The 17,576-nt window shown below is 43.2% G+C and overlaps 1 protein-coding gene across 5 annotated transcripts in view; it reads left to right on the forward strand.

Moving 5' to 3' along the window:
* ldlrad4a (low density lipoprotein receptor class A domain containing 4a) overlaps window positions 1–17,576 on the forward strand; it is a 90,414-nt gene that overhangs the window by 55,082 nt on the left and 17,756 nt on the right. The window contains exon 1 of one of the 5 annotated variants that reach the window (XM_006635961.3): window positions 8,702–9,092. The exons of 3 other annotated variants lie outside the window; for them this stretch is intronic. In XM_006635961.3, coding sequence (XP_006636024.2) covers window positions 8,993–9,092 — 100 coding nt within the window. In that variant the 5' untranslated portion in view covers window positions 8,702–8,992. Of the gene's footprint in view, window positions 1–8,701; window positions 9,093–9,387; window positions 9,995–17,576 lie in introns of those variants that run through there. One more of the 5 variants, XM_015357993.2, reaches the window with a different exon arrangement.

Consider the following 17,576-nt stretch of genomic DNA (forward strand, 5'->3'; position numbering starts at 1 on the left):
CTCTCCTTGAGTCTCCTGATTACTGCTCTAATTTAGTAACTTTGCTAGTAAATTCCAGAGCTGTAAAATGACTTGTGCCTCTTCAGGAATAGCAAATGTGTCATCTATATCATGTTTGTGGGCTTTTGCAGCAGCTGTGTCATTTGTCAAATCAGGACATAGTGTGTGTATATTCTAAAATGTTACATAATGCACAGTGTAGAGGTTCACAATCATGTTACAGCAGTGAATGTAATACAGTACACAAACCAATGGAATTCTGGTCCATCGCAGCATCTCTTATGTGCATTAACTTCTCTTCCGTAATTAACCTGGCAAATGAACAGTGAAGATTTTTTCTTTTAATGCTGATGTTTATTTCTGTGGAATATAGCTATAGTTTTCTTTGGATGTGACACTGCACTAGGTTATGCAGTGCAAAGACATGTAGAGGCATCTTTTTTGTTGTACTATAAATGTGTTGAACTCTTATCTAGGTTTTTTGTTTTCTAAAATACAAACATTTTGATGAAAAATATGCTCTCCTCCCCACAGATAGCTAATGTGTGGTGAGTGTACTGTGTGCACTTTGGCAGCTGTCACGTCATCCAGGTGGGGCTGCACATTGGTAGTGAAGGGGGAGTCCCTATGACGTGTAAAGCACTTTAAGTGAATTGTCCAGAAAAACGCTATATAATATATAAGGAATTATTTTATTAGCTCTTGAGTGCTCTTTACAGGTTAGTTTGGTTTTTGATTGGGTAGAATATCTACCATAGATAAACCAGGTCATGATTTATTCACGTGACGTTTACAAATTTGTCGACCATTGCGCCAGATGAAATAAGTCGGAAAACAATATAGCAATGCCCATGGTACAACATTGACAGCACCCAATGACACAGTACAGTTCATCCTATAGTTGAAGAGCAAAGTTCCAAAGATCCAATACTCTCTCCAGGTATAGTGATGGCCTTGACCACAGCTGCTTTCTATCACTGTAAACTGTAAAAGTGCCAGGGCATCTTCAGAGTTTCCATCAGGATGTGTAAATATTAGTACCCATGACCACAGGACATCACTATGGTAATAGTTTCCAAATGGGCACTAAACTCTTATTTATACTGGGTTATTGTTAAATACTGCTTCTGACTTCTTGCTTCTGCTTGGCTGCACCTGAAATAAGCTTTTCAGAATTGTATCTGCATTTTTAAATGCATAATCTGACTTTCCTAGTTTAGTGTTAGGTCACTGTTCATTATGTATAAAAAGATAAACTACTTGGGTTGTCTCTAAAGCCTGAGTTCCCTTTACCAGTGACCCAGATGATTCCAACTTTGAGTAGGGTTAAAAGCAAATTTGTTACAGACAATACAGTAAGACACCTGTCTCTGTGATTGAAACGAATACATTGCCTGCTTGAAAAGGACAATTTCAAAACTTAGATTTTCTGAAATTGCTTTCTAGAGAGAGAGAATTAAAGCCTATATCTTACAATTAAATGCATTTAAGAGCAGTCCATGTAGCTCCAGTGTGTTTTTCCTGACAGACTGTCAGTCTGCCCTGTGCAAGTGCAAAGCTGAACAAGCTGTTGGCCTCTTGACTCAAGCCATTCACTTGTCGGAGTCTTGTTAAGCTTTGTGGTATTCAGCGACTGACAGAAAAGAGGAGGCTGAACCTTTTTTTAATGCACCATCATGACTAATAACAGCCAGACACGGTGTTGAAGGGAAAAAGCATGACTCGGTAATTCTGGCAGTGAATTAACTGGGCTGTGTCGACGTCTGAGCTATTGACAGCTACTAAGGTCACCGCAAGGGAATAGCCTAGTGTAGGGCCGGCATGATATTCCCCTCCCAGTGATGAACTGCTTACATGATACAATCTTCCTAAGGGGACGGTATTAATTAGCCTAGGTTACAGACTGCAGCTATTGACTGCCTCCTATCCAGTCTTTGGCTGGGGAGAGGCAAAGAAAAAAGCATCTCCTCTGTGGGGGATTACAAAGCTAAATCACAGATGCTGCTAATCTGTACAGTACAGGGGTTAAGCCTCAGTGTTTGCATGACAAACTGTCAGAGCTGACAGCGACTAAACAGCAAAGACTTTAAAGCAAGTCTCTCTTCTGCTGTTGTAGGATGTTTTTCACTGAGAACCTCGGTAGCCAAGGTTGTATAGATCTGATCATGCGTAGCTGGGGAAATTGTGAACTCGCCATGGGTGTAACTCAGTAATGCCATGTCATAGTCAGAGATGAAGATGCTTCTTTTTGAGAATTAATTTACCCTAATTCATTCATTTATTCAGGTGGAGGACATGTTATTCTAGTCACATTGCTATTAAAAGAAAGCCAAAAACATAACTGAAATGTTACATGCATGGTTGCAGTGTTAGGGTTTAAACCAGCACACTTAATAGGGGGTAGCAGGAGAGCTATGGAGAAGCATTTCAGATTTGCAGAAAGGGCAGTTAATGTGTATGTATCGGAAAAAAGAGCAATTTATTTTGGTATTGTCAACCTTAAAAGAAAAGGCATTAGTTCTTCATTCCTGACACCCCTTTGCATATGTTCTTGCAGTCTCAGAGGTAAACTATGGCCAGTATAAATTCAGACTTTTTGCAGCAGACCCTGGAGGATAAGCAGCCCAGCTACATACTTCAGTTTTACTTTTTTCATAGTATAGATCTGACCTACAGTACGTCTTGCTCAGTTCCTCTTGAAAATGTTGAGTTCTTGTTAAATGGGAAGGGCAGTTTGCAGTCCTGGTTGTTAGTTTTGTTGTTGCCCTTGGTGTACTGTGGTGTTAATGACTGGTTTATTAAACATGAGAGGGCCATTGCAGCATATAATAGGAGCTAGATATGCCATTGTCCACCTCGCCTTTGTAACTAACATGGAGTGAGAACATTCACATTGTGCCTCTCCTTCTTGCCTCATATGGACACAAGGTATTTTTTTTTGTCATCTTTACCATATGACAATCCTTTTTTTTTTTTAACCTGGTTTGTGTGAAATCTGGGATTTACATCCCTGGTGGGTAAACGATAAACTTCATTCCAAAGAGCTAAAGGTGTGTGTGTGCAGTGTGACAAGTTAACTCACTTTCGTGTTTTATGCATGTTACCACCATGGACCTGAAGCCTTTAATTATTTAACTTTGTAATTCCCTTACTTCCTTTTGAGTTAATCAAGGCTTCCAAAAGCTTTTGTTGAAGAAAACCTGTAAAGAGAGAGTCTGAAGAATAATCTGTGCAAGGCTTTAACACTGAAGTTTTCCTCAGCAGCTTTCTGAAGAAACAGTCCATTTATTTTCATCAGCAAATCCTTTTTTTTTTACTTTAAAAGATCTATATAGCTTACAATGGTTGACACTGGAGGAAAACAAAGGATGCAAGTCCTGAACTGTCTTCGTGAACTTGACATTTTTCCCCAGTATTGTGCTTCATTTCTTTCAGTCCCTGAAAATCATTGATTCCTGCTCTCTCAGAAATGGATGGTAGCTGCTCTAATAAGGTTTTCTTAATCAAAGCCTTGAGGGCTGGCTTGAAATTGCTTAGAGCAGTGGTTCTCATTTCTGGTCCTGGTACCCCTGACTGCTGAGTTTTATTCCAACTGGGCCCTCAATAAGGGCTAATTGGTGCCTGGAACTGGCCTGCATGCTGGTTTTGATTTTTGTTGTTGTATGCTCAGTCCTAGGTTTCACAGATACCGTAGTACAGTTGTTCTCGGTACTGGTCCAGAAGATCCTGCTGGCGTTTGCTCCAGCCACGTTAGTTATCGTGGGCTAGTTTATTTTGATCTTCTGTGAGGCCTTTTTTTTTTAATAAAGTGCTTTCAGCTCTTGAGAGTTGGCTGAGACTTAAACTTCCTCTGAAAACACATGCAAAAGTAGGATTACATTCTGGTACCATCAGCTTCTTGACACCTAAATTCCTTGATAGCCTATGGTTCAATAATTCCATGTTTTTAATCTAAAAATCATTGCAGGTCCTTTCCATCGATTATTCACATTTTTTTAATGATCTTTTCGTCATGGTTAAAAGTTTGAGTAAACCTTTACCTCCAGAAATGTTCGCCCTTGAATTCACTGTAGAAATTCATAATGAAAAACTAGTTAAATCTTTCTGCCTTCTCTGCAAGTCGCATCTTTGCAGGGCAACCAGTTACCATGTATTAAACTGATCTACTGCAGTTTTCTCTTCTTTCTTTGCAAAGCAGTGCTGTCTGCTCCAGCTGTTTTTCTAGCGTGCTGTTGTGGATTCTGACCTAGTCCGTTTACTGATCTTGAACAGTTTCTTGTCAGCAGGGGCCAATGGATACGGCTCCTGGATGTGCAGAGTAAACTAGAGAGACCTCTTCATATGACTGTCTTTAAGGAGTGATGGCAGGGCTCCTGCCCTCCTCTGATCTGCGGCATACCTCATAATCATTAATGTGTTAGCTAAGAGGACGGCACAGCATGGACATAAACAAGAAAGAGAAAACGGTATGAGGCAGCAGAAAGAGCCAGTCATAGCTCATCCTGCCGTCTTGCATAAAACAAACAGTGCTGGGGAGAATCATGAGGCATTGTCCAACCAAGCAGTGAATCAAATGTTCTGCTTTGCTGCCTTTTTCAGTAAGTACCTACACATTATCTTTATTCTTTAATTCTGTATTTTAATATTTATTGAAAATGTGGTTTGTCCCAGAAGAAGTGGTGACCAGTATCTTCCTCTAATCACAAGTAGCTACATCTTGCGAGTATAATCGTTTAAACTTGGGTTTGTACTGCCTCCTGTGGGCCTGGCCTGTTGAGCAGTGATGTCTGCAGCATGTCAAGGCAAGTGCATCCCAGCCTCTCGCTGTCCCCCCCGAACCTGCTGGAGTGAAGAACTGACCGATATTGTGCTTCCAACTGGTTCTCGGATAAAATGCCGACTTTAAAACCTGTTATCTCACTGAAAGAAATTTTAAGCATTTGCTTGAAAAAGCTCAGTTTCATACACCAAATAATAAGAATTAAATAGTTGCAACAAAAAAAATCCATGCTTTAGTTATAGCACGTCCTGTCTTCCTGATAGCATGTTTACCCATTGCATCTTGCCAGCTGAGGAGATTGGCATTAAACCTAGACATTACCTCATCGTCCTGGGCAGACAGCCCATTTCAATGCTAAACAAGACTGCAGGAGCGCAGAACCCAATACCTGGTGATTAGCTGCTCAGCCGCAGAGCCTGCCTGGAGGCGTTTTTCTCCCCCCAGCGCTCTCCGTCTCCGGCTCTCTCTGCAAGGTGTGTCACTCTGCTGCAGCGCGGAGCCTCGGTGCCTTCAAGGGCAGAGCGTTGCAGGAGGCCGGCGGGCTTCCGCACCAACAGGTGCGCTGCAGCTAACACCTGTGCGGATGGGACAAAGGGACACCCAGGGCAGGACGCAGGGGAATGTGAGCAGTGAGGTGGGGGCAGCTGGGCACTCCATCTGATAAGTTAGCTGTCTATCCGCCGCCAAAGGCCTGGTGATGACAACTTAAATCCTGTTCTTTTAAAAACGCAGTATGAAATTGACACTGCTTCACCTCTTAATCCAGTTTTAGAAATGTCCCCCCATTTAATTTGGTAACCTTTGAAACGGATGGTTTTAAAATGAAATGACCCCTTTATAAGCATGTTACTCATTGGCTTGGAAGGGAGAGCATGATCTGCAAAGGTTTTCCTCTCCTCAATGGAAAGGCGTTGCTCGTTTTTCAGTCCGTTGCTCAATAACTCGGAGAATGTGGCAATAAGAGCCAGTGAAGCACGGCTAGAATGTTGGCTGCTCATCCCAGCAGCATCAGCTGGTTAAATTCTTAAGAGGGACAAAAGGTCTGTCTAGGTTGTCGGAGCAGAAGGCACTCCTCCGTTGTGAAAGGTTTTTAAGAAAAATAAGTGACGGTTCTAAATGCAAGGAGGGTGTAATACTAAGGGAGTGAAGGATATTATATTTGCAAAATGGCCAGACGGTGGACAGTTTCTGGGACACCCTGGCTTCTTTCAGAAAAATGGCTGAAAAAGATCCTTGTATCTATTAGGTTTTTTTTTTAAACCAAGCAATCTAGATTGACCAACTGGCCTACTCTTTTGTACTCCTACTTTTTTTTTGCAAACTAAAGAAGCGTTTATTTCTTTTGCTGTTTGAGAGAATCCTGCTGCACGCTAGCAGCTATATACCCAATTCAGCTGTCTCCCTTTAATGACTGTGGATGATTTCCCTAGAAGGTTTCAATAAAATGGTCAGATCAGACTGAGGAACACAAGTGCAGAGATAGCAAGGCAAGTTATCACTGTCTCTGCAACGTTTAGACAGTGTCAAAGGAGCAGTTTGCTATATTTAAATATGTGCATATATTTGGCAAGAACTGATTAGCAGTAGGCTTGATGCACAGTGCTAGCTTATTGTATGAAATGTTAAATACATCTCGTATGCATTCATATAGACGAAACATGAATTAAGTAATGGCGACTTCTCATTTAGAATCCAGTCTGAGTAGAACCATGTGTAAGTTTTTTATATTGAAGAGCATACACAGAGTCATTGCTGTTAAATACAAAGTGACCTTGCAAGCTGACCTTTTTGCAGATATGGTGCGGATGTGCTCATGGAATATATTTGTGTATATTCATAAGCCAAAGGGCTTGTAGCTCCGGTTTAAAGCAGTCTTCTGTTCACCAGAGCTGTACAGGCCAGTATTGTGGTTCACAACAGTCTTTAACCCCTACTATGCCTCCAGAGTTTTTGTTATCCCCTGCGAGGCCTTTGCCAAGCTCTTACACTTAAAGGCACACACCCCTTAACCAGTCAGCATCTACCATGCGGTGGTCTGGGCTCTCAGGGCTCACTGTGCTGAAGGAGGGTGAAAATCTGTCCCTAGTGAATTATAGAAATTGCTCTCCCCGCGCGAACAGAACGAGACGTGGTTCGAAAATGTTGTTGTTTTATGCTTGATGGCGCTTTCCTTCGTAAGTGGCTTGTGTGGAGCTCACGAAATAGGGAATAAAAAACCCTGCTGGGATAGCTTAAATAGCATATACTTTTCAGAAGTAAACGCAGCGTCGGTATAACTAGTGGGCATACGCCCACATGGCAGAGCGGAGCTGCCACGGAGGTTAAGACCGCGACTGCCCACTCGTGAAGCTCGTACCACAGGCTTCACGGCACACCCACTGCCTGAGCAGACGGAGCTGAAGGTCACTGTGGGTAGGATTTCAGAAACCACTTTGCCACAGCAGTAAACCGAACTGACATCTCTCTCTCTCTCTCGAGGGAAGCAGTCTCTCGCGTTTCAAAAAAATCCCGGCATTTCGTTTGTTCGGGCTTTTTGGGGGGTTTATTTTGCCCGACCGAATTGAAATGAAACCGCAAATCTTATGTCGCCTCAAGTTCTGAACGTAGCTTAAATAGTTTTTTGACCCCCCTTCAGTTTAATCTCCCGAGGAAGTGATGTGGTCCCTGACGGCGGTGGAGCAGTGCTCTGTCCAGGGCGCGAAGCCAGGTGGCGCTGAGGGACTGAAGCCGGCGAGAGGCCGACTCCTTGCGCTTCCTGCAGGAGTCGAGCGAGCAGATGCCTCTATAAGAAATCAAATTATGCCTCGGCGTAATATTGCTCGTATTAGACCAGTTTTTAATGTCGAGGTGTACTTAATGATGCATGGCGTAATGTTTTCCAGAAAAGGACCAAATGCTTTTCGTTTTGAAGTATCCCAACCCACTCGTCCTTTTTTTTTTGCAGTGGTCCTGTTACTGCAGTCAGGACGTTTTCTGGGCCTTTAGTTCCTTGATAAGTTAGTGTTATCAAGGGATCTTTTTTCCCCCACCTCCTATGAGCCGTCGTTTTTCAACAAAACTGTCACGTACTGTTTTGACATTTAAATTTCAGGCCTTTTGAAGTCGGCTCCTCTGTAGGTGGGGGTAGCTCGAGTAAGCCTGATAGCCGTAGTGCTGCTCTGATAGCTCATTACGCCAATGCAACAAAAGGCGTGCCTGCTCATTTAGCTTTTCCAAGTTTATTCCTTTTTATACCTTACGGAGCACTCGTTCTATCTGTAAGACGTTTTAAAAAGAGCAATAAGGGTGGAGATAAAAAACAAAGCTGCATAATGCAAATCAACCACCGTTTATCATAGTACCCTGCCCGTCTAACCTCGGTATTAACGAGCACTGCAAAAATTGTAACGCCTGCTTCTTGCATCTAGCGACCCTGAAGTGTTTCGACTTTTCTGAAACCATGCATGAGTAGAAATCTGCTACTGATAACGCTATTGCACACGGCAATTAAACACTTCTGCCGCATTAAAAATGAATTGGTAACCCCTTTTTCCGTAGGTTGGAACTTGGGTCGTCTGCGTGGTGATTGCACTTTTTTTTTTTTTTTACTGCTTCAGTTATTTATAGACTGTGTAGACAGGCTTGGGTAGGAGGGGGGTCCGACACATCTGCTGAAGATCAGCTAGACTGCGGGGTCGGCCCAAGGTTAGCTCCTTCAATGGCTGCCTTGATTGGTCCTGGCCGCTCTAATGAGCGAGTGTAATTCTAACTGGCCCCCCAGCCGGCTAGCCCGTCCTCTCTCCCACCGCCATTGTCACCTCCGGTCTCTCTCTCTCCGCGTCGGCTATCAACACGAACCCCCGCCTCCTCGGTCTGTCTGGCAGTGCTGGGTTCCCCCCAGTGGTACTGGGAAAGGGGAGGGGGGTTGGGGAGGAGGGTATCTGGGCCTGCCCACATGATCGCGTAACAGTAGTGCCTTCTTTTGAATGAAGGGGGGAGGGAGAGAGGGCAGAGACTGCAAGACGTGGGGACCTGCATCAGCACCACAGCACCGGGCGGCAGCGACCGTGGCATGAAGTCATGTGGGGCCGACGAGGAAGACTCTGACAGCGGGCTGCTCTTAGTTGCCCTGCCCGGCTCCCCCCCCCCTCCCCCTACCCCACCCCACCACCCGTATTACCCCTGGGCTGCTCTCCGCAGCTCGTCCCCGGTCTCCCCTCTCCCCTGTTCCTCATGCAAAACCTAACGGCCCGGGCCAGCCCCGTCAACGCCAACTCCAATGTCATTTGCTCCTGCAACTGCTCTGGTTCCCAGCGCCAGGGGATGGAGATATGTGAGTATACACCCCCCCCGGGGGGCCGTGGTGCGGTGTGTGCGTGGGCTTCACGATTTTTTTTTTCCCCATGTCGGGCGTGTTGGAAGAGGAGACTCGCCGGTGTCGCATGGTCTTGTACCCGCAGCTGCTAATCTCCACACTTGCCCGAGTTTGAATACGGCGGTGGGTTTCGCGAGTCGGGCGGGCGGGAGGACGGTTAACCGGAGTCCACAAACCGTCGAGGTGTCTTTACAGCAACGGACGTGTTGTGGGGGGGTAGAAACTTAGTCGAGGTTCATGCGTCCGCACTGTCCTGACGTTCAGCTGGAAACGACTGGGCGCCCCGGACGCTGCGTTACGCGTCTGCTCCAGGTTGCTTATGGGGGAGTGTAGCCAAGTACATCATTCGCCTATTTTGTTCTATATTTCAGATATTAACCGGCCGAGGAAAAGGCAAACGCAGCGGTGGTTAATTTCACGGCTGTTAAATGTCACTTCAACTCTCTCTTGCGGGAGAACTCCAGCTAGTACTGGGCTTTAACATTCCCTGCCGATGCCTTTTTATTGCAGTTTAGTTTTGAAGTGCCCGTAGACGGACCTATTCCTTTGCATGCAGTTCGTGGGGTTTTTGTTTTTAAATAAAACGTCAAGAGAAATATAGACACGACGCAGTGTGTCCGCCGTATGTCTCCTCTTGTATCGGCGTCTTCTGAGTACGATGAGGGCAGGATTGCGGCCGCTTCCCCCCTGATGACGGTGTAGGCTTGTGGCTTTATCGCACCGTGTTTTATGACGAGTTCAGATGCTGTGAAGGATGGCATTCTGTGACTGACTTGAATTAGCGGAGGAGCGAGACGTCCGCCCTCCCCCACAGTCGTGCAGAAGTCGGCTGTCTGAGCCCGGGTGAAGACAAAGGGCCGGTAAGAATGAGCTGGTGGGAGGTAGAGGGACTCTGACAGGGACTGTGCTGTCTGCAGCCAGCAGTTATGATAAATGGCCAGACATGTTTGCTAATGGGGACTGAAATTAAAAAAGGAGAGAGACTTTTGTTATAGACTCACAAAGGAGTGCCTGATAGAGACGAACCCTCTTCTGGTTAGGAAAGCAGTGAATTTACTCATTTTTGAAATGACTTTTCAGGGTGTTTTTTTTTTGGCAGAAGTGGAAATTAACTTAAGGGTTTGTAAATATAAATGCTGGGGGTCAGCTTGAGACATACTTATGCTTAATTATTGGTACCTGCTTTTAAGAACCATATTCATTTTGGAAGAACTTGTCATATCCCCATTCTTCAGACCTACAGCTTTCGAATTTTATTCTAAATTTGCTCCAGACTTAGTGGGGTGTTTCTAACTCGTTTTGCGAACGATGACATTTGAAAAATTTGCAGGACAAAATATTACTTGAGTGTTGGATTTTTTTTTTCCCCACTTCCTGCCCTGTATGGAAAAATATGCTTTCCCCAGTTTTAAAATCACTTCTACGTAGTTTGCGCTTGTCCTTTGGTTCGGATTTCATTCCTCATTCCGATGAGATCCACTGGGTTGTCAGTGCCTTTGGGGATTTTGAATACTTCTCTCGGGTCAATGTTCATCTTCTCTTTTCAAAACTGAAAAGGGTTAAGTTCCTTAAGCCTGAAGGATGTAGGACACCCCCTTAATCATTGTGCTGTATCTTGCTCCTTTTTTTTTTTAACTGATTCCAGAGCAGCAATACATTTTCTCTAATGAGTGACCATGATTTCTGCAACGTATTCTAAATGAGTTCTTACTAGTGTTACACAATTTTCACGTAACATCCCTTGATTTAAATTCTTTGCATCTAACAAATTCAGATTTTTAAATTGCATGTCCATATTGCGCAGATGTAAATGGTGTCAACCTACATCTTTTTCACAAGAAGCCTCTTGTTTCTTGGCGTTTCCCCGTTTTGTATTGACGGTTTGTTGCCTGCGCACACAACTTTGCAGTTATCTGCACTAAATGTCAATCTCCTCATCATCACCTCCGTTCAGAGCTAGAGAGGGTTACATCCTAAGCCTTCAATTTCTTTTCAGGCCTTGTGTAATATGTACAGTAGATCAAGGATCAAACGACAAGAGTTGGTTCATTCCGGAGGGTTGTCTCAGGGAACCCAGACAAGGATACAACAGTTTAGCCCTGTTAGGAGTCGTCTTTGACAGTTTCAAAGGTTGAAGGCAATGCTGGGCTTTAAGAACCTGACGTTTACAAACAGGGAAGCTCTTTTTCCCCCATCTTCAGTAGCGTGTTTGCTAGTAGCTAAGTAATCAGAGAATCTTGTCCAACCTTGAGAAAAGATTGCCAGCCATTTTGTCAAAATCAGTCGTGTTCCTGATCTTATAACTTTGCACAAAGATGTTTTTTTTTTTTACTCTTCTCAGGTTTAAAGGTACTGCTCCTTAGTTTACATGATTTAATGAATCGGCACATAAGGTGGTAAAAAATGAAAAATCGAGCCTGTCCGTCCATCCATTTCAATGTCAGTCAGTCTGTGCCCTCACTTTAGTGCTGCTAAGAGAGTCTTGGTACAGCTTAAACTCCATAGTTAAGTTATATAACTCCATATTGGGATAGTGTTGGTTTAAATGTAAATTTTTTGCCTGTAACTGTCTTTTTACACTATAAACTAGAACCAACTCGATACTACCACCGGGCACTTCTGTTTTGGTATGAATTCCTGATCTCTAAATTGCAGAGTTTATTCTGGAGCAGATATTGTAATTGAGTGAGCTTATCAAGCCTTCCAATTGAAGAGTGCTTTATCTTTTCCAGTGTCTTTCATACAATCTTTGAGTAAAACGATGAGTGAAAGAACTGGCAGCTTCTATCGATCATCTGCAGGCCTATACAAAACAAAGACAGTAGGAGGTAAAATTCATCCATGGTTTTAGCTCCTGATGAGGCTATGCAGAAATTGAATAGAAAACTATTCCAAAGACCTGCATGGTGGTGCAGTTGTTGGCATTCCTGCCTCACAGTGCTGGGGCCCTGGGTTCAAGTCCTGGGGTGCTCTGTTGTATGTTCTCCCTCTGTTTGCATGGGTGTTTCCCCACATTCAAAAGATATACTGGTAGGTTAATGTGCTTTGGGAAGATTGGTCCTGATGTGTCTGTGTACCCTGTGATTGACTTGCAGCCCAACCAAGGTGCCTCGCTCTGATTGTTTACCACCAGGATAGGCTCCAGCTCCCCTGTGACCCTGTATTGGATAAGTGTATTACAAAATGATGCATGCAAGACTGATTAGAATAAAAATGAACATACTGAAACACGAGTGCAAAGACATGGTAAATAGTGATCATTAAAATCTCATTAGATATGGTTTTTAAATAAGCAAACAATTTCAGTCTGTGATTGTGTGGGAAAGATGAGGATGGATGCTAAGTATTTTTTAAAAGACAATTCAGTTTTGCAAATAAACTGAATTCGTGAAATGAAATTCATAATAGCAGTATCTTCAAGTTATTGGAGAGTCCAAAAGGAAAAAATATTAAACATTAATGTTAGTGCTTCTCCTGACTAAAATCCCATGTGTTCCTTGTACGTGGCAGAAATTCTCCCCACCAGGCCTTGCATCTCTTGGAAACCAGATAAAAGAAGTTTAGCAGCAATAAAAAATAAGATGACTTAATATACATTTTTTTATTTATATATTCTATTTTTTTTGTGTTTATTAATTACATATACATAGACCTGTGATGTTTTGTTACTTTTTTTCCTACAACATTTCATTTGAGCAAGCACTTAAATGTTCCTCAAATTCTAGTCAGGTCTTCATAATTTGATTTGGAGGTGTTAATTCCATTCTTGTAGTTAGTGTGATGCATTACCCCAAGACACAAATCCTCTGTAGACTTTGTGAATGTGATGTCATACCCATGGTTATCACGGGATATTACCACGGCTCAGAACTGCACCCATTCCACAGTTCACTGTCAAATTGCTTCATCTGATACTAATCGGTGCTCATGCTTTTTAAAAAGAAAATATAGTATAGATGCGTTCTATAACAATTGTTCTCGATTGTATATAACAATTGTATCTTGTCTTCTGTATACAGAAGGAAGTCAGCATTGTACTGTACTGTAATGGAACAGGGTGCAAGGTCTGTTAGCCCCAAGGTGCCAACCTCTTGGGTGCCATTGTGGTAGGTTTTGCTTGTTCCCTTCTTGAGGGTCTGATGTTTGTCCTGTAGCTATAGGCACTTCTGCTTGGAGGGGCCCTTTTCAAGAAGTCGCTCCTAATGAGGACCCATAATTTCTATAGCTGTTATAAATAATGCTACCTTTTGATTATCAAATAATAAAAGCGGAATTATAGGTCTGCCAAGCCACATATTGTTGAATTCGATTCACTCCGTTAAGTAGTACAAGCTGGGTGTGGGAGGGGAGGGTGTAAAGAGAAGGGTTTTCTGAGGTTTTGCATAGTGTCCAAGGACCTGAGGTCCCCAGACTTCTGGTTGAAAGCCAGATCAGAGGTTTGTTTGGTCTGGTGGGGCATTTCGTTATTTCGAATGTGATGACACTGGAAATTGATTACTGATTCGGTATGATGTTATGCTACCATAGGGCTGTTTGAGTTGCTTGGCCACTCACAGTAAAGGGGGGGTGGGGTGGGGAGGAAGGCATTTATTTCTGCACTGCATCATTATGCTTACAAAGAGGATCACATCGCCAGGAACCTTGCTTCCCGTGTTGTACGTTGTGACGGAGGAGAGGAGGCATGGTTGGTTTTACACACCCCAACTGGCAGAGAATGATGGATCGCCCTCTGCTTCATCTTTGTGGAGTTAATGGTTTTGTGACACTACAAGACGGGGGCATTTAGCTGGGACTGCGAGGTTCGGCCCCTACCTCATCACGATTCCAGTTTGGGACGAGCATTTCAAATTGTGCCTGGAGTTGAGGCACAATTCCCACACATTTTCTAAAATGAGGGCACGTAGGCGAACGATACATTTCTTTAATGGTGGGGGAGGGGGGGTGAAATAACATGGAATTAGATGGAATCGGATGGAAATGTCTTTTTTTTCCCAGGGAAGGCAGTGGTCAGTTCAATCCCAGCTGCTGCACATAAGTTGACTTCCCCAATCCATGGAAGAAAGAAATTTGTCACGCAATCCTTATTCGGTTATTTTTTTCCCCCCTTGATCGTTCAGCTGAGAGCTTTAAGAGTGCAGTGGATGAGAGATCCTTTTCTCAGTGAGGCTCCAGAATGCTTAGAGAGAGGGTCGATGTTTTCTGTGTCTGTGTGGCCTCGCCAGCCAGGCCAGCTGAAATCGGCGGCAGCGCTGTAAATCAGGCGAGGCACAGACAGTCAGCCTTGACATTGACCATGAGGGTTCTGTCTGCTTCTCTCACGCAGTGCCACACAGAGACCTTTAGTCCCTAGATGGAATAATAAACAGTCTCACCCACTGATTACCATTTGTTTTTTTGTTTCCCAAGATAGGCACAGTGCAGGCCAATTGTAACATAGAATATATTCAGCTATGGTTACATTTAAAAAAAAAAACTTTTTTTAAAGGCCTTTTGTCTTTAACCACAAAGCTAAATATTTTCTTTGCAAAGACTGAACGGGGGATGCCTTCAACCCTGACCCCCAAAATGAGCATTTTCCTGTAGAAGCATAGCTGATGGGTGAAATCGTAGCTTTCCACACGTTCCCAATTAAAATCTGCCGTTTTGGGAATTCATTCTCAAGATTATTGTGCCGTCTGTAGTTCAGGATTGCAGAGATCTGCCTCAGCCGGCATCTGAACCTCGCACTGACTTTACTCATGAACAATTTTTTCTGCTTGCATTTGGTAATATTGCAAAGCTTGAATCTCACAATTTAGCAAGGAATCAGCTGAGCATTGCACTTCTACCATGTGCTAGCCTTATTGTATTATTTATGTGAACAGTTGTTCCTTGAATTTACCTAATGTAAGCTTCATATGTATTGTATGTCACTCTGGGATTAAGGCATCTGCTAAGCAAATCAATAACTAGAATTTTTAAGATTTTAGAAGTGTTTTCTGAAGCAGTAGCTGCATCTTTTATATAATTTGTCTTTAAATCAGTTAGAGGAGAGCCAAAGGACTGGTTCAGAAATTTGCTTTAATTCGGTATCTGCTTGTTTTTAAGCTTAAAAAGTGTTGCAGTAAGTAACAGGAATAAAAGAATCTCATAATGTCAAGTAAACCCAATAATGTTAGAGCCGACGTTATGAAAGTTCATTCCCATGTGAAAAGTTGTGAGTGCTCTTTTTTTTATATTTCCTTGTGTGACAAAGAGGGAGTTGCAAATTCTATGAAAAACAGTCAGACGAGACTCATTATCAAACCACAAGCACAATAGAGCACAGCCTGCATATCATTATGTGTCATATGCCCTCTCCTTTACTTAGAAAATGTAGTCATGCGTGTAGCATCCGTCATCATTAGCAGTGTCAGTGCAAGGCCAGCCAGACAAAGTTGGTAGACTGTGGCTTGTGAATTAGATGTTGGCTTCCTCTTTTTCTTGGAAGACTCGCTCACAATTTGTTTTTTATAGAACTGTACATTAGTCAATTAAGAACTTGTTATAATTTGAAGTATGTACCTTAGTAGGGAAAAGTGCCTTTTTTTCCTGTAGTACCCAAACAGTTTGAGTCGTAAAACCACTTTGTCAATGGTTAATAAGCCAGCCATGATAAATTATAAAGTACTGAAGAGCAGGCTGCCTTCATATAACTAGGGTTAGGGCATTGTTCAGGCTATGGTCAGGGTTGGGGGTTTGTTCCTATCATGCAGTTAGTCTACAGTAGATGTTGGTTATCACGTTATCCTGTTAACTTGAATATATTCCATCTAAATAACAGTTATAAATGGGGTTGTAATTTCCTAATCCAATTATCAGTTTCAGTGTAGGACTTGGTTCCAAAATCAATCTTCCAGATCCAATCTTCAGATTTGTTTGTCTGATATCTTGAAATATGTTTCCACTATAAACTCCAGACTTGCCATTTATTTAAAATAGGAAATTGCAGTTAATGTCTAGGTAAGGAGTTTCTAATCTAGGTCACATGTTTTATATTTTTATTTGCTTACACTTATATAGCGCTTTTTCTGGACACTCCACTCAAAGCGCTTAACAGGTAATGGGGACTCCCCTCCACCACCACCAATGTGCAGCCCCACCTGGATGATGCAACAGCAGCCATAGTGCGCCAGAGCACTCACCACACATCAGCTATCAGTGGGGAGGAGAGCAGAGTAATGAAGCCAATTCATAGAGGGGGATTGTTAGGAGGCCATGATTGATAAAGGCCGATGGGAAATTTGGCCAGGAAGCCGGGGTTACACCCCTGCTCTTTTCGAGAAACATACATGTCCTTCAGTTTTCCCATCTGGCTAGGCCCTCTTCCTGCTGCCCGAACGTAATCGTTAGACTGAAAGACAGATTTGCCAGACTGACTTTTATCTGACCTTGCCAAGCTCCAGTAAGACAGGCTTACTGTTCTAGAGCGAGACGGAGCTTTCATTCCTGCATGGCATAGGAACGGTACTGACCCCCTGACAGCATGCCGTTTTTTATTCCATAAAAGCCACTAAAAAGTTATAACAACCAGACTAAAATCACCCGCTTTCAGCTCGTAGGCTGCTCGTGGGAAGCCAAAGAATGTAAAAGGAAACCTTGATGTCGTGATCCACTCTAAAATCCTTTCTAGGAGGTCCATGAGTACGCTTGTGTTTTGGGCTCAGTTACCATAGCGAAGCTTCCCTCTCGAGGCCTGGGGTCTGGCTGGGAGTCCGAGGAGTCGGGATGAGACCAGAGAAACAAGGTGGGCTTTGCAGGCTGAATAATCTCTCATCTGGAAGGAGTCCAGGGTTTGACGAGAATACAAATCCCACTTGGAAAGTGATTACCTTCTGTCATGAGACCGAGGCCTTAGCACAACATGTGTTCAGCCCTGCGAAGACTGTTTAAACTGCTTCTGGATCTTTTGCTGTGAATGATTAATACAGGTCAGTATTACAGTACCAGCTAGGCTTGAGACATTAACCCCTGTAATTCCCAGCTCCAGCAAAGAGTCTTCAGCAGTTATGCAGTAACACCCAGAACAGAGGGAATGGGGTCTTGCAGCAATTTCTTGTCCTGAACGAAGCAAGAGGCTGGCTTTGACTTGCACCAGTGCAAAGCTTTGTGTAGTTTGTGGACTTTAGCCATTTTAATGGGGTGCGAAGAAAAGTAACAAGTTCAGTGGTGTCTATTTCTGATGTTAATATATGAACTGTTTTCTGAGTATTTAAGATACAGTAAAACCTTCTAAATGACCGACACTTTCCAATTTACTGTTAATTGTAAACTCATGACATTCTAGCAATAACGGGCAATATAATATGGTTTTCAGTTAATAGAAATTAGCATTAATAGTGCACCCAAACAAATCTGAATAAAAATCCCTCATTTCTTGGAGTACAATGAGAAGCGAGAAAAGGATCCACAGCTTCAGAATTG

The sequence above is a fragment of the Lepisosteus oculatus genome, chromosome 10 (genome assembly GCF_040954835.1).
Source record: "Lepisosteus oculatus isolate fLepOcu1 chromosome 10, fLepOcu1.hap2, whole genome shotgun sequence".
NCBI lineage: Eukaryota > Metazoa > Chordata > Actinopteri > Semionotiformes > Lepisosteidae > Lepisosteus > Lepisosteus oculatus.